This window comes from Amphiura filiformis, chromosome 2, assembly GCF_039555335.1.
Source record: "Amphiura filiformis chromosome 2, Afil_fr2py, whole genome shotgun sequence".
Classification (NCBI taxonomy): Eukaryota; Metazoa; Echinodermata; class Ophiuroidea; order Amphilepidida; family Amphiuridae; genus Amphiura; species Amphiura filiformis.
The window spans coordinates 379,739-403,364 of NC_092629.1; the positions used below are offsets into that span (position 1 = coordinate 379,739).

The 23,626-nt window shown below is 35.4% G+C and overlaps 1 protein-coding gene across 1 annotated transcript in view; it reads right to left on the minus strand.

The window, feature by feature from the left end:
- LOC140145377 (nucleotide sugar transporter SLC35D2-like) overlaps positions 1-22,909 on the minus strand; it is a 32,646-nt gene extending 9,737 nt beyond the window's left edge. The window contains exons 1-7 of the mRNA XM_072167125.1: positions 22,753-22,909; positions 16,101-16,134; positions 14,725-14,811; positions 13,726-13,793; positions 9,404-9,475; positions 5,841-5,909; positions 346-448 (exon numbers count right to left, since the gene is read on the minus strand). Of these exons, the coding sequence (XP_072023226.1) occupies positions 346-448; positions 5,841-5,909; positions 9,404-9,475; positions 13,726-13,793; positions 14,725-14,811; positions 16,101-16,134; positions 22,753-22,874 (555 nt within the window). The 5' untranslated portion in view covers positions 22,875-22,909. The remainder of the gene's footprint in view (positions 1-345; positions 449-5,840; positions 5,910-9,403; positions 9,476-13,725; positions 13,794-14,724; positions 14,812-16,100; positions 16,135-22,752) is intronic.
- Positions 22,910-23,626: the final 717 nt, after the last annotated feature.

Genomic DNA, 23,626 nt, shown 5'->3' on the forward strand with positions numbered 1-23,626 from the left:
GCTTTACCGGGCCGTAGTTGTTCGGCTCAAAAATAAAAGGGGATATATCTGACAGTAAAAGCTAACATTTTATGGCAAAGAAATGCTAATCTATTTTGTTTGAAAATGTTATAATATGGCTTTAAGTGTTTATGAAATGAATAATTTGGCAAATTTGAACCAAACAGAGAACCAATCAGAAAATCTGGTGAGAACAGTCAGTAGGGCTAAATGGACTTAAGCTTAAAAGTGCTAAAAATAAGAGATCTATAAGGTTCATTTTGATTGGTTACTCAGATGATTTTTTTCATGTCATTAACCAATCAGGGGTACTGTAAGACAGGCATGATCCATCTATTAACATACCTTAGAATCCAGTTTTTTCTTGGTAAAGACACCATTGATAGCAGTACAAAAGTTATTCATCATAATAAAAAAATACCCTGATACATCAAATGCCAAATCACCCCTGCAAATAAAAAGGAAAGTTAAACAAAAAAAGACAAGTTTTTATTATATTTTCTCAAAATATCAAGGCTTGTTTGTACTAATTTTAATGCATTTTTCATGCTGATTCCAAATATGGTCATGACAATTTACAATTTTAAAATTTCTGAACTTATTTTTTGTAACTTGTCGTGTGCACTTACAATTTTTATAACAAAATATGCAAATAAGGTCATCAAATAATTGTGACCCCTCGGCACAACTGAGCCCTGAAGTCGCCAATCATCATTTTTGAGATATTCAACCAAAATATTCTGCTTAAAATTAGCTTTAAAATGATGTATATCATGTCTATAGTACTTGACATTTAAGTAGTGAAAAATCAATAAAACAGTCAATAAATCCTTTGTTTCCTATTGTTTATTGTTAAGTTCGATGGAGCATATCTCAATAGTGGCACTGGCGACATCCGGGCTCAGTTGTGCCGAGGGGTCACAATTGATGTCACTACAAAAAATAGTATGCCTATCCCAAGGGAAATAGATACATACACTCCATCCCCCACCAACACCCAACCTCCCCCATCCCACCCCAAGGCCACCGGCCCGACTGATGGCCACACAAAGCCAAAGGATACAGCTAAAAGGTTCATATCAAACTGTTGACCCAAGTTTGCTTCTTTAGACTTTAAACATGACTTGATATTAGAATATAGGCCCATAACATCAGTCCAGCATCATCTCAAATATCATCGTTCATTAAAACACATTACATACTTCTTACTATGCTAATATTCATTGAGGAAAAAGAGATGAGTTTTTCAATGCAAAACCGACACGATCAGTATAACATGCTGGTCCGATAACGGACCAAAATTCATCAATTTTGGGCATGAAAAGGTGTTCTCAATAATATAAAAGATTTGACCACATGCATGTTATTATATGAGTACCATTATCTAGCAGAGTCATCCAGCCAGGGTTCTAAGGAATTTTCATTTTAAAATTGGAAATATATGAGTCCAGACAGAGTTAAGGGAACTGGAATGAGCGTTTTGAGCGTTTCGACAGCATTTTTTGTGCCACATGAGAGCACATCATCAGACCTATCGAATTGCATTCTGAATACGAAGAATGTCTTTCTGATATCAAATAATTTTCATTTTATGAAATTCATGATATAATACAAATTTTATGACAAATTATTAAAATTTGATATTTTTCACATTTTGGAGATATAACAGTCCTCGAAGTAAATTTTATAAATTTAATGATATAGTCTTAAAGTGTATGTAGCTGGGAGGAAAAGCCGACATTCAATTGAAAATTTTGACCTTTCATATTGAAGATATGGATTTTTTTCTCAAAAAGACCTTATTTTTTTTGGTGTTTTTTGTGAAAAAATCCATATCTTCAATACGAAAAGGTTAAAATTTTCAATTGATCATCGGCTTTTCATCCCACCTACATACACTTTAGGTAGAAATCATCAGATTTATAAAGTTTACTTCGAGTACTGTTAAATATCAAAAATATAAATTTTTAATGATTTGCCATAAATGAGTATTACATTGCAAATTTCAAAAAATCAAAATTATTTGATATCAGAATGCCATTCTTCGTATTCAGAATGCAATTGATATGTCTGATGTGCTCTAATGTCCCACAATAAAAACTGTCCAAACGTTCATACCCCTTCCCTTAATGTGTATATACAGCCTACATAAAATGAAAAATATATAGGCCTACATGTACACAACAGATTTATTTCTGAACTTGTTTTCTTACTTATTTGTAAAATAAATTGTTATTGTTTCAGCACATTTTTTCTTCAAGGACTTTCCATAAATTTTAAGGACTTTTCAACAAAATTCCAGGACTTTCAAGGCCTTGTAAAGGCAATTTGATTTTCAAGTACTTTCAAGCACTTTTTTGGCTTTTCAAGGTTCTGCACGCACCCTGTATTTAACATGAACAGGCCCATAGCCAGGATTTTTTGTGGCAGGGTGCTGATTTTCAAAAGAGGACTTTTTTCTAAGGGGGGCAATTTTGTTACTTTCTCTTTTAAAATCTGATTTTTTGGCTTGCTACACTCGCAAATTCTTAAATTTTGGGACCCTCTGGTAACGGCTCTGAACATGAAACCTGTTAGTCTGTGTAGAAAATTTGAAATTACCAATATTACAATCAAGCATTTTGTTTTCTGGAAATTGCAGCATGAAAAATTGATGGAATCAATTCTACCACGTCTACTGTAAAAGTTGAAATTTTGCGGTACATTAATTTTTGCACTTTTCACAGTGCAACACAGCTACAAACAATAACAAAAAAAATATGTGTACATCCATATCAAAAGCGATGCACTTGTCGAAACTGCTACATGTGTCTCATTTCACGTAATAGCTAGGAAGAAATACCAGCCTTATCTCAAGCGGAGGTAGCTTCAAATCATCCCAAATCACATGGTTTAGGAATACAGAGAACATTCCCTAACCCAATGACTTGCGGATATTTGGAAGTTACCTCCACTTGAGATGAGTCTGGTATTTATTCCTAGCTATTACGTGAAATGAGACACATGTAGCAGCCGACAAGTGCATTGTTTTGATATGGATGTACACATATGTTCTTTTAATGTATAGGTCTATGTAAGAAAACTCAAAAAGAAATGTAGTTCAAAATTGGCAAACCCCAAAAAAATTACACCCTTGAAGACCACTGGTATTACTTCCATTTCCAGAAAAAACTACTAATTTATCTAAATCAAAAAAACAATCTACTCTTTTGCTAAATGAGACACCTGCCTTCTGTTTAATTAATAAAATTTTTCATAAAAAATATATTTATATTTGATATTTTCAGAATGTTGTAACTCGTTGTTGCTTGAATGGATAATAATGAGGATTTGACTGATTGATTGATTGATTGATTGATTGATTGATTGATTGATTGATTTATCGATCTAACTGGGGATAAAAGTCAAATTCTAATATTGATCAAATTGTGGCAAAGAAGGAGCAAAAATCCTTATTTTGCATCTTTTCTTTGCAATAAAATCAAACATTCCACACAGACTCTTGGTTTTAAGTCCAAACATCCGAAATTTGGCTTTTATTTATAACCTCAAGAATAGATGCCACGTGTGTTTAATCCAGTCACAGAGAATAAATATTAAATATGCGGTCACAAATTACAGGTTATTGAAAAAGTATAATGACCGCGTCTCCTGACGTAGCTAAAAGTACGCTTTTTAGTTACAATAACCGTGCTGCATGACGTGTTATGCATTCAAACAATTTACGCGGGTGCTGGTCACCGTATTTGGACATCACATGATTGCAGTGGCGGCGCCAGAAAAAAATTTGTGGGGGGATGCATTGAGGGGGCAAAGTGAATTTCAGGGGGCAAAATCACCAAATTTTGTGCAAAATTGCAGCAAAAAGTAGAAATGTTCGTAATTTTGGGTTTTTACTACAACGGGAGAAAGTGTTCTGACTGGGGGGAATTTGCCCCTCATGCCCCCTGTGGTGCCGCCACTGCATGATTGCGTGATTGGTTGCTATACCATTTCATTGTGCGCAGCCTCAAAGTGCTAGCGTTCGTTCAAAGCACTGGTGTACACATGCACACACTTAAAGACGGCGGATAGATGCGCCTGTGAAACAGCTGCCTCAACGAGTTGATGTCACTGACACATCAGTGTGAAAAGTGGTATAGCTGTATTTCCCTAATCGGATATTTGATTTTTTTATAGGGAAAACGATAGTTAAAATTGTATTTTGTTTTTAAATTTAAAAGAAACTGTGACGTAAATTGAATTAAAAAAATGAAAGGTGACGATTATGAATGAGGTTAACCCCCTGAGCACTACCTGCCGATCTAACATTGCCACTGATTGGTCAATTACATGATATCTTCACTTTAATCACCAATCAGAATTCAGCTTTGCAAATAATTCACCCCAATTTTTTTTGTGTGGTGAAATTATTCTAACAATGTTGCTGATTGGTCCAATTGATAATGAAAACTTCTTTTGGCCAATCGGCAGGTAGTTCTCATGTGGTTAAGGACTTTAATTTGCTTTACTTATTTTTCGTGTATTGTGAAGTACCTAAACATTGTGTTTTGGATCCAGAATATCCCTCGGCTGTGCTCCTTGGGATATTCCTCGGTTCCAAAGCACGGCCAGCACTGATGCCAGTATTAAGCTTACTTGCATGATAAATAAATATAAAATAAATATAACATGGACATTTTTTCATATCGGTCACCTTTTCATTGAAAGATCACAAGAGGCGTAAATTAATTGGGAGCACAATATTGCAGACAATACGGTATTACTTACAGTAAATTAATTGGGAGCACAATATTGCAGACAATACGGTATTACTTACAGTAAATTAATTGGGAGCACAATATTGCAGACAATACGGTATTACTTACAGTAAATTAATTGGGAGCACAATATTGCAGACAATACGGTATTACTTACAGTAAATTAATTGGGAGCACAATATTGCAGACAATACGGTATTACTTACAGTAAATTAATTGGGAGCACAATATTGCAGACAATACGGTATTACTTACAGTAAATTAATTGGGAGCACAATATTGCAGACAATACGGTATTACTTACAGTAAATTAATTGGGAGCACAGTAAATTAATTGGGGGAGCACAATATTGCAGACAATACGGTATTACTTACAGTAAATTAATTGGGAGCACAATATTGCAGACAATACGGTATTACTTACAGTAAATTAATTGGGAGCACAATATTGCAGACAATACGGTATTACTTACAGTAAATTAATTGGGAGCACAATATTGCAGACAATACGGTATTACTTACAGTAAATTAATTGGGAGCACAATATTGCAGACAATACGGTATTACTTACAGTAAATTAATTGGGAGCACAATATTGCAGACAATACGGTATTACTTACAGTAAATTAATTGGGAGCACAATATTGCAGACAATACGGTATTACTTACAGTAAATTAATTGGGAGCACAATATTGCAGACAATACGGTATTACTTACAGTAAATTAATTGGGAGCACAATATTGCAGACAATACGGTATTACTTACAGTAAATTAATTGGGAGCACAATATTGCAGACAATACTTACAGTAAATTATTGGGAGCACTTAGACAGTAAAAATTAATTGGGAGCACAATATTGCAGACAATACGGTATTACTTACAGTAAATTAATTGGGAGCACAATATTGCAGACAATACGGTATTACTTACAGTAAATTAATTGGGAGCACAATATTGCAGACAATACGGTATTACTTACAGTAAATTAATTGGGAGCACAATATTGCAGACAATACGGTATTACTTACAGTAAATTAATTGGGAGCACAATATTGCAGACAATACTGTATTACTTACAATGCAGCAACAACAGCACCAAATACCATTGACATCACTACTACTTGTATTCTTAAGGAAGCTTTATGTCTGTGGGTGGGAATAGAGATGGAAAAACATTTCAATTATACACACACAAATCAATCTATAAACAACATTGGGCTATTCCATTTAAAATCCACACTACCCCTGTGGAAGTGGAAAGTCTTCCACAGAGGGAGTAGGAGTTTTGAATAGAATAGGCAGTTGAGTAACTTCCATTTGAAATACTCACTCCAGTTGTGGAAGATATACATGTAGGTAAAGCCATAATACAGAGGGAGTATGGGTTTCAAAATAAGTAGCCCTTGCTAGCCAATTACATTGGAAAAACATACTCCCCCTGTCGAAGATATTTACAAAATCTTCCACAGGGGTAGTGTGGATTTCAACTGAAATAGCCCATTGATACACACATAAATCAAAACCAGTAGAGAGCAGGAACCCGGGAAGCATCCAGAGGCCAGCCAGTCGCATCCCTGAGGATGACCACGACTCCATACCACTACTGCGCCATCGCAGAGCAGTGAGAATTTCCACTCTTTTTAATCGTATGTTTTAGAGCGAAGTACAAGATCTCTTATACAGTTGAGGTAGGAAATACATTTTTTTAATCAACACTATGATAACACCATTTTTTGCCATGACAAACTGAACATTTTGGGGTCCTCCTCCAGGGTTGCCGCTTACAGGTAGGATACTTGTTTTTAATTCAAATCTTATAGTATTATTTATTTATTTATTTATTTTAATCATATTTATCCAGGGTAGCCCAATTCAGCCAAATAGCTGGTCTAACATGGGGCCCTGCTACACATATATACAATAATTTAAAAGCAACAATTTACAACATACAATTTATATAGTATATACAACTCTTAGACAAATTTAAAATACAAAAATACATACAATTTTCAAAGTAAATAAAAACACATCATTTACAAGTATATGCACAAAATTTTAGGACTTGAATCTTTGCTTGAAAGTCTGCATATTTGTTGAGCTTCTTAATTCATTACTCAGCTTGTTCCAAACTTCAACCCCACTGTATGAAAAAGATGATTTAAAATATACAGTATCATAACCATTCATGCAAGGCGGAAGAGCCAATACATTTGTCGCAGCTTGTCTGGTGTTAACATTATGCTTTTCGTGTATATACGAAAACCTGTTGATTAGGTACTGTGGAGCCATATCGTTTAGACATTTAAACATTAACAAAGATTTGAAATACATTGCACGATTTGGAAGTGATTCCCATCCTAATATAGGAAACATTATATCAGAAGACGTAAGGTAATTGGCACGTAATATGATTCTTGCACATCGCTTCTGTAACACACTTAATTTACGCATATCTTCATTGAAGCGACCAAACCACACTACACTACAATAGTCGAACTGCGGTTGAATAAGAGCTTTGTATAAAACATTAAGAGTCGTGCGTCAAGATATGTTTTAAGACGCCTTAAGAGTCCTATTTTACAAAAAAGCTTCTGTATAACAGAGTTAACATGATTGTGCCAGAGTAATTTAGAATCTATCTTTACACCAAGACATTTGGCACTATGAACTCTTTCAAGTTGACGATCATCAATGGTAACTGAAAAAGCAGAACATTTATCATTACGTAACTTAGGCTCACTACCAATGAGCATAACGTTTGTCTTTTCAGCATTAAGAAACAACTTGTTAACATTTAACCATGCCTTAATTGCAGAAAGATCTTCAGTGAGCTTTTTAGAAATAATATCAGTATCAGTACCATTTACAGACAGCGTGGTATCATCTGCGTACATGGATATTTTCCCATGTGATACTACATTTGGCATATCATTGATAAAAATGAGAAATAATAATGGGCCCAATATACTGCCTTGGGGAACACCAACTTTCATTTCAAGTGAATCAGAAACAATACCCTTAAAAGTAACTCTTTGCTTTCTACATGACAAATATGAAGCAAACCATTTAACTGTATCTTCAGATGCTCCAATATCGTGGAGCTTTCTTAGCAAAATATCATGATTTACGGTGTCGAACGCTTTTCTAAGGTCGATAAAGGCAACACCGGTCATTTTACCATTGTTGATGCCCGCAAGCCAATCGTCAACCATATCAACAAGAGCAGTTTCGGTAGAATGACCAGGACGAAAGCCTGATTGATGAACATTCAAAATACCATTTCGATTTAAAAAAAAAGAGTAAACATGGTTATGCATAGCCCTTTCAATGATCTTACTTATTACAGGCAGGATGGAAATAGGCCTGTAATTATTGGTGTTATCAAGATCACCTCCTTTATGCAAAGGGATTACTTTGGCTTCTTTCCACAAAGTAGGAAAAATACCCTTTGACAAAGAGAGATTCATAATATAAACTAAACTTTTTACAATGACTGGGCGAGCCAGTTTTAGTATCTTACAACTGACATCATCCAGACCTGTAGCCTTTTTATTGCTCATGGAGCGAATTTCTCTGTCAACAAAATCATATGAAATACATGGCATATTAAGAACAGGTTTAACTTGAAGATCTTCGCATGTAGGTAACACATTAACATCAGCAATATTATTAACATTGTTTACATCATTAATTCTTTCATCACTTTCATTAAGTAAATTAGTTGCAACACTAGCAAAATGGCTGTTGAACACATTTGATATATCAATGTCAGATGTAACTACATTATCTCCAAACCCAACAGATGATGGAGTTGGGGAAACTTTGGATGGAATAACCTTTTTGGTTCATTGGTTCTTTTAAGATAGCTATTGATCATAGGGAGCACGGTGGCCTAGCGGAACGGGCACTGACTCATAATCGGAAGGTTGCAGGTTCGAGCCCCGGCGACGTCATCGTGCTGTGCCCTTGAGTAAGGCACTTTATCTCGATTACTCCTCTCCACCCAGGTGTTTAAATGGGTACCGGCATTCTTAAATGCTGGGAAGGTAACAGACTCGCTGTAGAGGAGGTGTAGCGATCCCCCTATAGCAACATTACATGGAGGAGTCTGGCCCAATCGCCAATGAAAGAGAGATGGGCATTCCGATCACTGTTTATACAGGACCGTCTCCTTTACCTTTACCTTATTGATCATGTTGATATTTTGAGAAAATTCTCAGAACTTGGACTTTTAATGTTGAAGCCTATGGTCAGCACACAGAGCGTTAAACGCAAGCATTGTGGCATGTAAAACCTGCCATTATCTATGCGAGGAATTCAAATCAATACAATTTACTGCAACTTTTAAATTCAGGGTTTTTCTTGTGTTGTTAATACTAGCATGAATTTGGATTGATTTTGCCCATATTTATTGGTCGAGCTATGAGAATATTTTCACACACTTAAATTCATCAAAATATAATCATGATAATAAAGAACAAAATTTGGCGAATTGGGTATCAAAATGTGCGTATATCAACCACCTTTCTTTGTATGATAAAATATTGTAAATATGATCAATAGTTCTGAAGCTATAAAGTGTATTTGTAATGGCTATATGCTACTTTTTGGGAAATAAAAACAAAAATAATGATACTTACGATAATACTACATATTCAGCTATCATTGTCATCAGTATGCTAAACCTTCTTAGTACTGTGAACATTGGTAAACTGAAAACAAAAATAAAGTGACAAGAACAAGAATTAAAACAACAAAACAAAAAAGGATTTATATAGCGCCTTTTTCCAGATCTCGGAGGATTCAAAGCACTGTAATTTCGCTGCCATGTTGAATCATCAGAGTCAGGTCTCATCAATTAGGTTGCAGCCGAACCTGGCGCAAACCTATCCGCACTTGGATTGTGACATCCACAAATTATCTGTGCAGCTCCGATTTGTTCCGATTTTACTAGGACATTTTCGCACAAAGAAATTTCAATGTTAAAGTATTTTAACCCAAAATGAAGGTGAATTTTAAGCATTCAAAATTGCCCTTTTTTGGCTAAAAAGGAAGATGCACAGTATAAATTTGGGGGCCCAATGGTAAAAATCCAGCCCTGATCCACAAGCCCCCGCTCACTTACTGTAAAGATTTGTCTAATGGAGCGCATGGGGTCCTTTATCTTGGGGTAAATTTCATGTGCAAAGAGAGAGTTCCCGTAAATCCCAACAAGAATTAAGGTTCCGTGCCCTTATTTGCTGGTAGGAATTCTACAAGAGGACACTTTTTGATTGTGCCTAAAATTCCACTTAGGCTTAGAAAAAAAATAGTTGACTTGCCCTTTAGGTGCCAACACCTGGGTCGGTCGGTCAATTTAATTTTTTTTCTTTTTAATTTCTGCAAAATAGGACATGATGCATAATGCTGTAACTTATTGTCCGTTTTCTTAAACTAACTGCACAGTGTGTCTGTTGAAGCATGACCTCAGTGCATGACTCTGTGTTGTAGGCAGTGTTCAAATTTAGGAAAAATAAATGGTTGTCCCGCGGACAACCAGATTACAATTTCTGGTTGTCCGTCTAAGTTTTTGGTTGTCCGTTGGCCTACAAATGTGACTTTTGGCTAGATTTATGGTTGTCCGGCGGACAACCGAATCAGTATTTTTGGTTGTCCGGCGACTTTTTTAGTTGTCCCGGGCAACCGGACAACCAAAATTTCGAACGCTGGTTGTAGGTATAGCACACTTACTTATAACATCGTGGTGGTGTTATTTTTCATTCAATGCCTTAATACTCAGATCATCATTTGCAGAAATTTGTTGTGATTACTAATATCTTTTCAAAAAATAAAATAGAGCATGTTTTCAACGTAGTCACAGGGTTTAAACGCAAATGCAGAAATTGAGTCAGAATTTGTTTATACCGCAATTAAACATAAATAAAACAAATATTTTGAAATTATAAACCAAAATATCAAAATCTGACATTTAAAAAAAAAAAGGAAAAAAAGGCCACCTATTTTTGTCAGATTTTTGGGTCAGTCGATATGGGCAAGACAACATTTTTTTAAAGTCTTGTGTCAAGGGAGCCCATAGCGCCATTAGGCAAATCATTGAGGTATTGATGTATTGGGCTATTCCAGTTGAAATCCATACAATATGGCAAACATGGCCTATAATCTTCTATTAAGGGAAATCTACACCCCTGCCTGTGAGGGAGATCATCAGATGTTTATTTTATTTTATTTTATTTTATTAAGTCATATTTTACCAGGGTAGCCCAGTCAGTGCATAGCACATGATATACATAGGGGCCCTGGAGAACATATACACAATATAAAATTAGATTGTTTAAATTACACAATTATAATTATACAAAGCTCAATTTAAATACATAAAAACTACATAACAATTTAAAACACAACAATAATATTATTATATACAATTATTGTTATATGAGTATTGATAAAAACTAAAATGACAAAAGAATAATAAAATATTATCATAGCACACACGAAGGAGATACATAAAACATAAAATACATTAATAATAAAAGACATATAATCTGAATTGCCATTATTAACTGAGATGTTCAAATATTGTTGATTTAAATGAATATAACTTATTTATTGCACTTGCGAATATGATGTGGTAATTTGTTCCATTCTATTGCACCTTGGTATTGAAACGAGCGCACGTGACTTTCATTGACGGCAAGAAGTTTATCTGCACTTGACCTAGTATTTACATGATGCGTATTATTTACAAACTTGAATTTACTGCTTAGATAAGAAGGAACAAGATCATTTAAACATTTAAACACAATAATGCACTTGTGAATTAACCATCGATTTTTAATGTTAATCCATCCAAGTTTATGACTGAAGCTCTGTAGCACTATGCCAGGGGGATAACCTGTTATTGCCCTGGCAGCCCTATTCTGAAGTTTTTCTAGTCGATCAAGATTTAGGCCACTGCAGCTACTAAAAACAACATCACAATAATCAAAAACTGGTAAAATCATGCATTTGTACAAAATATTCAAAGTATTGATGTTGAGGCAAGACCGGAGTCTGCGGACAATTCCAATTCTTTTACTAATCTTATTACATAACTTTTCAGTGTTACAGTTCCAATTCATATGTTCATCAATAATTACACCCAGATATTTGCAATGGGAAACTCTGCATAATTCTTCATTATTAACAATTGCACGAACATGTTTAAAATTTACCAGTCTCTGGGGTGTGCCAATAAGCATAAGATTTGTCTTTTTTACATTTAATGTGAGTTTGTTTTGGCACAACCATTTACCAACATTGTCTAGCTGAACATTTAAAACAGACTGCAGATTATCAGAATCATTAGAGGCATAAAACAGAGCTGTATCATCGGCATATAAAACAACTTTACATTTATCATCAATTACACTTGTCATATCATTAATATATAAAATGAATAAAAGTGGCCCCAGTATTGAGCCCTGTGGTACGCCGGTATCAATTTTCAAAAAATCAGATAAAACACTATTAATAACAACGGACTGATACCGGGAAGTTAAGTAATTTGTGAACCATTTATGCTCAGTACCTTTAATTCCTAAATTGCACAATTTGGATAAAAGAATTTCATGATTGACAGTGTCGAACGCTTTTTTTAAGTCTAAAAATATTGCACCAGTTATAAGACCATTTTTCATGTTATTCAAAATGAAGTCATTTACATCAAGCAATGTACTAGATGTTGAATGTTTGGCACGAAAGCCTGACTGCTGCTCAACAAGAATATTATTTTCTGCTAAGAAATCTCGTAGCTGACTATTTACGGCACACTCAAAAATTTTCATGACTACTGGCAAAACAGAAATAGGGCGATAGTTATTTGTATCATCTCTATTGCCCTCTTTGAATAACGGAGAAACCTTAGCATGCTTCCACTCAGTGGGTACAGAACCTGATTTTAACGACATATTAAATACAAAAGCAAGTGAATGAGCAATTTCAGTAGCTCCTAACTTGAGAAGCTTTGCATTTATCCCATCTAATCCTGTAGCTTTCTTAGGATCTAACGATGACAACTGTTTCAAAACAAAATCAACATCAATATCATGAAAGGAAAACTGTACATTGGCATCTGAATGAATATTATTATCATGATTAACATGGTCATAATTCTTGGCAAGTTGTTTACCAATACCAACAAAAAATCTATTAAAGCTGTCAGCTATGTCTTTTGGTTCAGTACAATGCTCACCATGTTCATCTTGAACTGAATTGATGGAACAAGCCAATTTATTATTTGGCAAAAGCTCCTTCAAAGTTTTCCACAGTTTTGCAGAATCACCTTTACAGTTATTGATCTTACCACAGTAATGCTTCCTCTTCAGTGATTTAGCTAGATTATTCACTTTATTTCTGGTTTCTTTATACAACAACCATGCTTCATCAGTTTTTTCTTTCTCAGCTTTACCTCTGTAATAGTCTCTTTTCTTAGACATTTGTAAACAGTTTTCCACAGGGGTGTATGGATTGTAACTGGAATAGCTCACTTCATAATGATAATGCCATCTTAATTTAATAGTTCATCTCAAAGCCCTTCCCAAGCTGAGAACCTAATGCGGATTGCAGTTTATTTAGGGTTTTTTTTTATTTTAATTTTTTTTATCTGTGGGACGAACCTTCTCATCTGTCAAGGAGGTATCGCTGGTGAAAATGAAGAAATTTATTGAGATTAACGATTTAGGCCATTTTGACGTCTGACGATGTCAAACATGATATTTTTGTGTAGTGGATTTGGGAAAAAAACAGCGAAAAAAACTGAAATTTACTCAATCCAGTGGGAGTAACGGGTAAAAAAAAAGCTGGCAATTTTACTAATGCCCATGGGGTTTGGAGATGATCTATTAAATTAAGATGGCCTAAGGTGAGCTTCATTAATTGCACTACCGTGGTTTTGCTCTCTTATTTCAGACAAGCAACTTACCTTAATTTTTGTGTACTACCTAACCCAAATACCATATTTCCAATATAAATGACTGGTAACGGCCATATCTAGGAAGGAAAGAACAGCAATGCGAGTGATCAATTACATAGTGGGGAAAAAACAATATAGGCTAGGTTTTACAGGTATGCCCCCAACGAGCTGCACTGTAATCTGTGAGTATGCACCGTTTTCTAAATCCGAGCTTGCATGACAGAAGTGGCGTACGGTATATAGAGTTGCACCAAAATATATTGTGAAAAATATAAAAAAAATTGGGCCACATTTTCGGAGGAAGAAAAAGTCATGACTGAGTAATAATTATAAGTTGCAGCACCACGTAAATACCTTTTTTGGTAATACCCTTACCTTTTATGGCAGTACCTTTATTTTTTTGGTTCACCTTTCTTGATAATATCTTTTAACGTTTTTGGTAATATCTTTTCCATGTCTTGCAAATATCTGTACATTTTTATATCTTGACCTTTTCTGGTAATATCTTCACTTTTTGATAATATCTTGACCTTTTTTGGTCATATAGAATTGAATTGTCTGTAATAAATGCTCTCCCTCTAAAAAAATGCACCCCTCCAATTTTTAAATGAAAAATTGACAAAAATGCAAAAATTCCATGCCATATCATGTGAGTAAGCTTCAAATTGCACTAATTTCATCAGATTCTTGCTTGATGATGCACTTACGGGTGTAATTTTGTTGTATTTCCCACGAAAATGTCATTTTCCACACAATTCTGTGGGCGCCGCCTTCAGTAGTAGTATTAGTATAGTCGTATATCCCTCCTTTCTACAGGAGCATCATCAAGTAATTGAATCAGATTTTTATTTTTTTTTCACTGAAAATTCACTTCTAATACACCTATTGGAAAATGCAACATCCCCCAGGGCGTTTATTACAGAAAATTATATGGGATTTTCACCTTTTTTTTTGGTAATATCTTTACTTTTTTGGTAATATCTTTACCTTTTTTGATAATATATTTACCTTTTTTGGTATTTGTCTGCTGAGGTCTGGATATGAAATGATTCCTAGTTCTTTGGCAATACCAAGTATGACTACTGTTGCAACCATCTAGATAAATAAAAATATCAATAATCAGACAAGAATTCACAGCTTAAAACGATGAGTTGAGATGAGAGAAGATGAGATGAGAGAGGAGAGGTAGACTGCTGCCCTCAGTCGTCAACCATCTGGATTGACGACGTGGAAAAAAAGTGACGGATCTTGCAACAGGATTCCTGTGGCATAGAGCATGCGCAGTTGTGTCTAAATTGACCTTTTGACCGAGTTTGTTGTTTTTAGAACTTCAGAGTGTGATCTTGTCACAGTCGTGCGGTATAGCGACGCGGTACACGGGCGTTGCTAGTCAGTCGCGCTACGGCGCACAACCAAAGTCGCATTGAATAGTTTTCAGAAGTCCGTCACGATATGGACTGTAAGATAATCAGTCGTCACTACGAAGCATACAGTACATGCGAAGTGTAGACAGCTGATTGGAATTAGTCTAGAGGAGAGGGGTGGGAACGAGAGGAGAGATTAGATCACAGGAAAGTAAGTATTTCTAGGCCAAGCTGGAACATGTGTGTTGTGTCCATGTAGCGTACTAAGCGTGTACGCAATGTAAGGCAAAGGCATGTACATGTAGGTCCCGCGCTATCTGCATGTGTGTTTATCGTGGAACCACTAGTATTCATAATGTTCTCGAGTTTGGCCAAGAATTACTTAATTTACCTGTAGTAGGGGAAAATTAACAGTTATTTGTCTATTAGTTTAAACGGACCACAATCCGGTCAGTTAACAGTGCCAACAGTAAAAAGGTAATTTAAGTAAAAAAAAGTTTTAAATATTTTTTTTTTTTTCAAACAAAACAAGTCAACAATGACCAGTTGATACTGGACCTAAATACCAAACAATATGAAATTTAAGAATTTAAGAAAAGTGCACACAGGATTTGAAAAATGCATTTTCACTGGACTGTCCATACTTTTTAGATTTAAGACGTTCAATACGCATTAATTTACCATAGGATATGAATGACACCATTCATTACAATATTTAACCTATCAAAGGACAGTCCGGTGAAAATATACGGTGTGCACTTTTCAAAATTTGTGTGTACTTCTCTTAAATCATTTTAAAAGGGTCCAACATTTGCTGTTAACCATTGTACTTGTTTTGGAACTCCAATAATTTCTTTTTTTTCAGGGCCAAAATTTTTTTTCAATGAATAAATTTTGTTGAAATGGTTACTTTCCTAAGCAGTTAAACATGTAAACGTTGTAAACGTTGTAAACGTTGCCACCGCTATACAGATGAAACATTTTATTTTTTATTGGCCTGAAACAACCTCTGATACTCACTTGACCAACCCCTAACACTTGGAATGATGGAAATCTGAAAAGAAAAAGGCACAAAGAATATTGTAAGTCAAATATCTAAAAAAAATTTACGGTACTTATATCATCATTCACATCTAATACATATAATTCCATCTTCCAATTTCTCCAGCTTCCCTCTATGGCGTAAGGGTAGATGCGGTATTTGAAGCAGCCAAAAAATTGATTTGCATTATTTAAATCAATATAATAAATTATTTAAAAATAACACTTTGATGTTTTGCAAAAGTTCATTCTACAAATCATATACTTTGAAAACTTGCTTGATTTATTGTTGTTAATAGTTATGTCCATGTACATTGCTTGATTTATTGAGTTATGTACGTTTTACAAATGTGTTGTTGTTTCAGCCCTCTTATAACATAACTGAAGAACCACAGGACCTACAACTTATCTGTGATATTTGAATTCTTCTACACACTCGCTATGAAATGATCAATGTAATTTTTGCCAAAGCTCACTATCACTCACTACCATTCGCAACACTACCAAATTGCAACAGTTTAAAATAGCTAACCAATCAGGGACTTTGTCTCCGGGGGTACTCAGTACAAATGACCATACGGGGGCGTGCAAAACATGGGTAGCATTTTCAGCCTTCTGGTATATCAATGACCCCTTTTTCAAAGCCTATTTTGGTATATGAATGGGTCCTTTTTCAAAATTTTCTCAATTTTTTCGAAAACAGCCCAATTTTTCCTTAATCTAGCCAAAATTTTCAAAATTTTCCCAAAATTTTGGGAAAATTTGTAAAAACTAAGATAATTTTGGGTAAATTCGGCCGAAAATTTTGACTTTTGGTATATCAATGGGTCCAAATTTCTTGAAAAATTGGTATATTTATGGGTCTACTTCCAAAATCTCAGCGCACGTCCCTACCAAAACCAAACTTGAGTACCCCCTCCCCCCCGGGCTTTGTCTTGATGAGATCACATGATTCACATCACAAAATTATTCAGACAGGTCTGTACTAATTACTAACACCTGTTTGTAGTACTAATTATAAACACCTGTTTTATAAAATGCTCTGAAATCAATTTTATTTTAGCAAAATTAATCTGGGAAATTATCTGCTAGACAATGTAGAGGTGTTATATTGTTTATTCCCAGGGATGACAAAGATGAGTTGTTGTTTACAAATTGGAGGCCTACATGTATGACCCTCCTAAATGTAGATAGATTGCCGCCAACTTAAAGGGGTACTACACCCCTTGATAAATTTGTGATTATTTTTGCATTTTCTCAAAAAATAATAATATGCTGGTAACAAAAGTTATGTATATTATAGGGGCAGGGAATCCAGTTACTACACTGGAATTTCAGTGAGTCAAGACATGCAGCACATTATTTACATTACCTCTTTTCTTATCATAAATTGTTGGTCTATTACACAACACAAATCATCTCCGCTTAATGGCTCACCCTGTATTCTCAATAATAGCTTACCAAACCCACATCATAAATATAAAGAAATTAAAAGTATTAAAACTCTGTTTATTTGTTACAAAGAAATGCCAGATTAATTTAAAATCTAAGACTATAAGGAGGAATTATGGTGGAGTAAAGATGATTCACATTTTATTGATGCTTTAAAGATTATGGATTTTAAGGTATTTGGATGACAAGGCCAAATGGAAAATCTAAAGAGATTTATAAACAAACATTGGTGGTGAATGGATCCACAACATGCTCATCTATCAGGGCACAGTAATTTAACCCCAATTACATAAATGTACATTCATTGAATGACCTATCAAAATATGGGTACAAAAACTCATACTCTGCAACTTGAGGTCAAATTTTGGAGCATAATTGTTTGATTGAGGTTATTAAACTAGGCCATTGGGATGAGGCCATTGTGGTTCACAGTGCATACATGTATGTAGACAAAGGAAATATGTTGATATTTGCTACATTGTATGATAAAATATGTTTCTAATATTTTCTTCAAGGCACAAGAATGACCTGAAAAAAGTGTTGCGAAATTGGTCCAAGATTGGGGCTTTCTGGTCATGCAATGCTACGCGGCTTGGCCAGTAAACGAGCATGAGGTGCCGATGTGATGATGACGCGATTCAAATAACCAATCAGAACCCCACTTCCGTATACACCATAAACTGCGCCAAATTGGCAGACCGCTAATCAAAGAATATTACTGAAAACTTAGTATAGGCCTAGTTATTTATTTACTCCCCATTCCAGAAAAATACAGAACTAATTTTTTGGATTAAAAAGATATTATCCTGTTTAGGCTTAATCCTAATCCTTTAGTTAGTCCTAACTGGCAAAATTAAATATTTGGTCAATTTTTGGAATTAAGGGCCAAAATCATGCATTTTTAGGATGTTTTTCGACCTTTTCCATAATCTGTGACAATCAAGCCCAAAGACTTGAAGACCATCTACTCCGACAGTTTTTTCCTTGGACCGTAAAGCACTGGAACGAACTACCTAACCACATCTTCGATGCCCCAAACTCAAAAATCTTTAAACCAAGGCTCTATGACCTTTTTGACAACACCGCGACTTTAAGTTAACTTCAGGTCACCTCACCTGACGTTGATGCGGGATCCCGCTTTCTTAGATTCCTCAACCAGAACCAGAACCAGACTAATTTCAAGTAAATGCATTCTATTTTTTGGAAAACACATTTTCCGATCTTTTTCATTTAGCAAAAATAACATAAAAATATTAAAATTATGAGCTAACTCTTACCCTATACTCAAGATTTTGAATGCTTAAGACTTGTGCCAAGTCTTACAATTTTGTAAATTTGTAAGAAAACATGCAAAATTGCATGTTTTTGGCCCTTATTTCCAAAAATTGACCAAATATTAAAATTTTACTTGCCAGTTAGGACGAAGTAAAGGATTAGGATTTAGGTCTATTATTTGGCAAAACAGGATATTATTTTTTAATCCAAAAAAATTAGTTCTGTATTTTTCTGGAATAGGGAGTAGTACCGGTACAACAAGTTATACATTGTACCTAAAAATTTTTTCTCAATTTGAATTTTATCCTTTCTAGGCATGACTGATTATTTATGATTGTACCATAAACTTTGCGTAAATTCCCAATGTCATGATGGACCACATTTTGTAGGCTCTGATTGCTCCGACTACCGTATTACATCTAGACTAGTCCGAGGTGCTTGACGATAACACTCTGATCGGCATGCAATCTACTTTTTAGTAGGCCAGTGGGACAACGGAACAGCTACGTGAACGAGCTACATCTACACGAGAACTACAACTGGTAGCCAGCTAAACTTTCTGATCAGTTTTTTGTAATCGTTGTATTGCAATTTGCATGTTCGGCCGAGTGAATATGTGACACAATCTGGTCCATGGGGGCCAAAGGCGGCAAATTTGAAACTGAGATAATGGTAAAAATATTCATGTGAATCCAACGGACGAGGACACAAAACACATCAAGGATCAATAAATGATACAAGAGGATACCTTGAATATGAACAACAGGAAAGAAAAAAAGAAAAATCTGCATTTTGATACCTAGGGTAAAGTTGGGGATGAGGCTGTCAATCAGGTCATCCACCTTTAATGTGTCAAAAAAGTTGGTGACCTGTGGACTTGCGCAACTGCTATTCAATTGCGTGGTGCATTGGGTAACATACATTATGTATTTTCAACGTCATTTGCCTAGATACGATGATACACACCCCAAAAAAATCATCGTATAGAGTCTGTCAGTCGGCATGACATCAATCGCAATAGATCGCTGCATCAGCACCCTTGGTTGTTTTTGCCGAGATTTAGCTGTTCCATCTTGTGCACTCAGACAAAAAGGGGAACCTTACCATTGTGGAATCACAAAACATGCCTTAAAAATAAATTACCGTATGCCTCTTGATGAAGCAATTCCAAAGTTTGATTTCTTATCAAGGCAATAAACTTCCGGTTAGCTACCAATACTTACTACACTCAGGAAAAGCAAATTGATATTTTCTAAGCGGGTCATGCGTCATGAATTGGGGTAGAACATGTAGAACATGTGTTTATACATGTTTATAAATAGGAGAGGAACAAAATTGTATACTTTTTAAACCAAAATTTAACTTTTCCACCCTATGACATTTGTGGCACCCTGTATATTGACCAATTATTTGTATGTGTGTCTTCCTGGTACCAGTACTCTAACCTTTACAGTGATATATAATTTTATAGGGTTTTGATGAACAGTTTATGAATTAGATCAATTAAAGTACAAAAACATGTAAATTGTTCAATTTTTTAGATGTAAATACCGCATTTGGCCCCCAATTCATGGCACACGAGTAACACAACCTGCAGCGAAAATTGACTGGAACTGAAAGGCCCTGTACAATTACAAACCAATAGGTGTTTCGCAAGGGTGTCCCTTTTCATAATCGTGAGAAATGTGTAAGTGCACGGAACAACCCAGACCGAGAGAATCCCTGTACTAGTGCCTGACATAGCGTGACGTTTTTTACGCCAGTGTGTGCGACTGTGCGTTAGTTACGCCGAAGTGAATCCACTTGTGAACGCACTTATGATTGGTTAGTATTGTATCCAAATGTCCAAGGTTGTGTGTTCGCGTTGTAGTAAAATGAAATACGCGATATCAGATATACCATCTTACTCGAGAACTCTAGCTTCGAATTTGCAACCGGTACGCATTCCAAGCTAGAGTGCTTTGCTATAGATGGTTTTTCAGTCGGACAGCGGTGCAATTTTTTGCATCAGAGGTTAATTCTGTTAATGTTGAACAGGGTTGGCGCGATTTAAATCAATTGATTTAAATCATGATTTAAATCATGATTTAAATCGAATGCTTTTTTTTTTTAATCACTGATTTAAATCAACTTTTTCAGTTTTAATGTTTTTGATAAATTTAAGTTACCGGTAATTTCTATCTTGAATTGCCTGTTTTACTTCATTTGTAATGTTTCTACACCTTTTGGATACAATTAAATACCTCTATGATGTCATGTCATTTTATCTATTGATAAAAAAATAATTTTTAAGATGCAGAATTTTTTTCCCATGATTTTACCCAATTTTTTCTTTGAAATTTTCACATCTGAAAACATGTTTTGATTTTTTGTAAATACCTGATAGGATTGTGCATATATGTCTAGCATTCTACTGGTCTCTTTAGACCTTATCATGGGGTATAGCAGTTCTTGGGATAAAAAAAATCAAAAAAATCCGATTTAAAGGGGCATTTCGTGATCCACAGCCTCATCCCCCCACTTTTCCAAAAAAAAGTCAAGATTTTTACACCACTGGATACCTCTGGCTACATAATGTTTATGTACCAAATATTTCTTGCAGATTAATTCGTTTAGCAAAAATATCGCCAAATTTGAATTTCGTTCTGGTGCACCAGAACGAAATTACAACACATTGTCTATGGAGCAGTGTAATACACATAATCATGCATAACTCGCAAACGCAAAATCGGAATCAACTGAAATTTTGGAAATAAGCTTTTTTCGTGGATATCTACTGAAAAATGTCATAAAAGAGGATGCTAGGATCACGAAATCCTCCTTTAAATCAAATAAATCGACTTTTTTATAATTTTTTTTTTAAAAATCAAAAAAATCAAATAAACCGCCAACCCTGATGTTGAACTTTGGATGAAAGTTATTTCGATGAGTCAACTGTACGTATCTTTTGATCAAGATTTGCCTATTTTGGGTAGTCAAAATTTTAGCATCATTTTTGATGCAATCGCTTGTCGTGATCGGCTGTGTACTTCTGAACTTCCATTGCTTTACATAGGTATGCTAGGTGAATTCAAATTTGCCATCAAACTGCATCATTTTATATATCAAATTAAAGCCCTTTCAGAGTAAACAAAGCCAAAACTGAAAACCTTTTTTTCATAGCACTTTCCGTAGCAAAGTTACATCTTGTCAAAGATTGACTTTCATCAAAAAGATTCAGCTAGCAAAATTCCACATAACCGCATTTCAGGAGGTGTTTCTAGATCTTTCTTAGTCTCATTATGATAGCAGCTTTTTTTAATGGAACTGCTATCAAAATCCCTCTAAAATTCCATGTGCGATTATCTTATCACCATAAAAAATCATATAATTGGGTCAAGTGAAGTATAGAAAACATATTTATTTAGGTTTCCTTCTTCGGCCAGTTGTTTTAAATTTCAATGTAAATATGCATTGTATCTGCGAATTTGGCTGACTAGCAAATGTGTTAACTAAGGTTTGCCTGGCATACCTCCTTTACACGATGTCATGCTTCAGCGAATCCGACTACATTTTGAATGCTACGGTCTCTAGCCTAGAATGTGAAGCTATCAGTGAGCAAATTCTTGGCTAGACTTCTCGAGCAAATACATGAATACGATCAAGACGATCGCAGTTGGATCGAGTCAAGCTGCGACGTCATTCACTCACTCTTGCACCGCTCATGGACAAAGTCTTTAAGAAGTCCCTCGGCTATACATTCACATGTGTAATCATACCGAGTACAGAAGTAGAAGAAGTTCAATTGGAATTCCCTGTAGTTATTCACTAGACTGAGTCAATGGTGTCAAATTCGACAGCTATGCAAAAAAAACTGATCAAACACAACGTAAACAAATGAAAGTTTAAATCAATTAATACTGACCTATAACTAGTAAGAACACTCTTATTAATGATGACAATAACAAAAGAAGCAACTGCATAAAACAAAGCAGCAGCAATTCTTAGCGCACGACTCGGTCCTGTGTTGGCAGAATGAATTCCCATTTCCGCAGAAACGATTCGTGGCTGTACCTCGGCCATTTCTGTAGTAGAATCAATATTTATCATCAACAATGCGTACGGAAGTCTTTAGAGAAATAGAATGAATCGATAAAATGGCAGTGTTTCTGTGACTTAGGCTATCTAATAATATCCATAGGGATTTTCCCGGGAATTTCATTTTTGTCATTGGGAATCCCTTTTATTTTTCGATTGAAGCCAGTAGCGTAGTAAGTAGCGTAGCCAGCGGGTGGGGGGTGGGGTTAGGGGTGGGGGTGGGGGTGGGGGGGGGGCAGTGCCCCTCTGACAAAAAATAAAAGGGAAATTCAGGAGGGCAAAGGAAAAGAAAAGGGGCAAGGAGCCCTTTTCTACCGAAATGCAGCCCAAAAATACCGTAGGCCTACACAATTTTTTCGCGCTACGCGCGCATATTGCACAGATTAAGCCCTTTCCATCCTGATAATGCCGACAAAAATAGTGTAAAATACCAATTTTTTGCGCGCTACGCGCGCACATCGTCCCAATAAAGCCTTTTGTGTCTATGTATTGTATGATACAACTGTAATTTTTTTCGTCTGTGCCCCAAAAATTTTATTTTGCCCCCCCTGACCAAAAAAGCTGGCTACGCCCCTGATTGAAGCTAGGCCTAAAGCATTAAGCAATAATTAGGGGCTGGCATTTCCCCCAGGGGGTTCGGGGGAGGCACTCAACTTTACGGTAGGCCTATGTGCCATGCCTGTCAATAGGTCCCCCCTTTC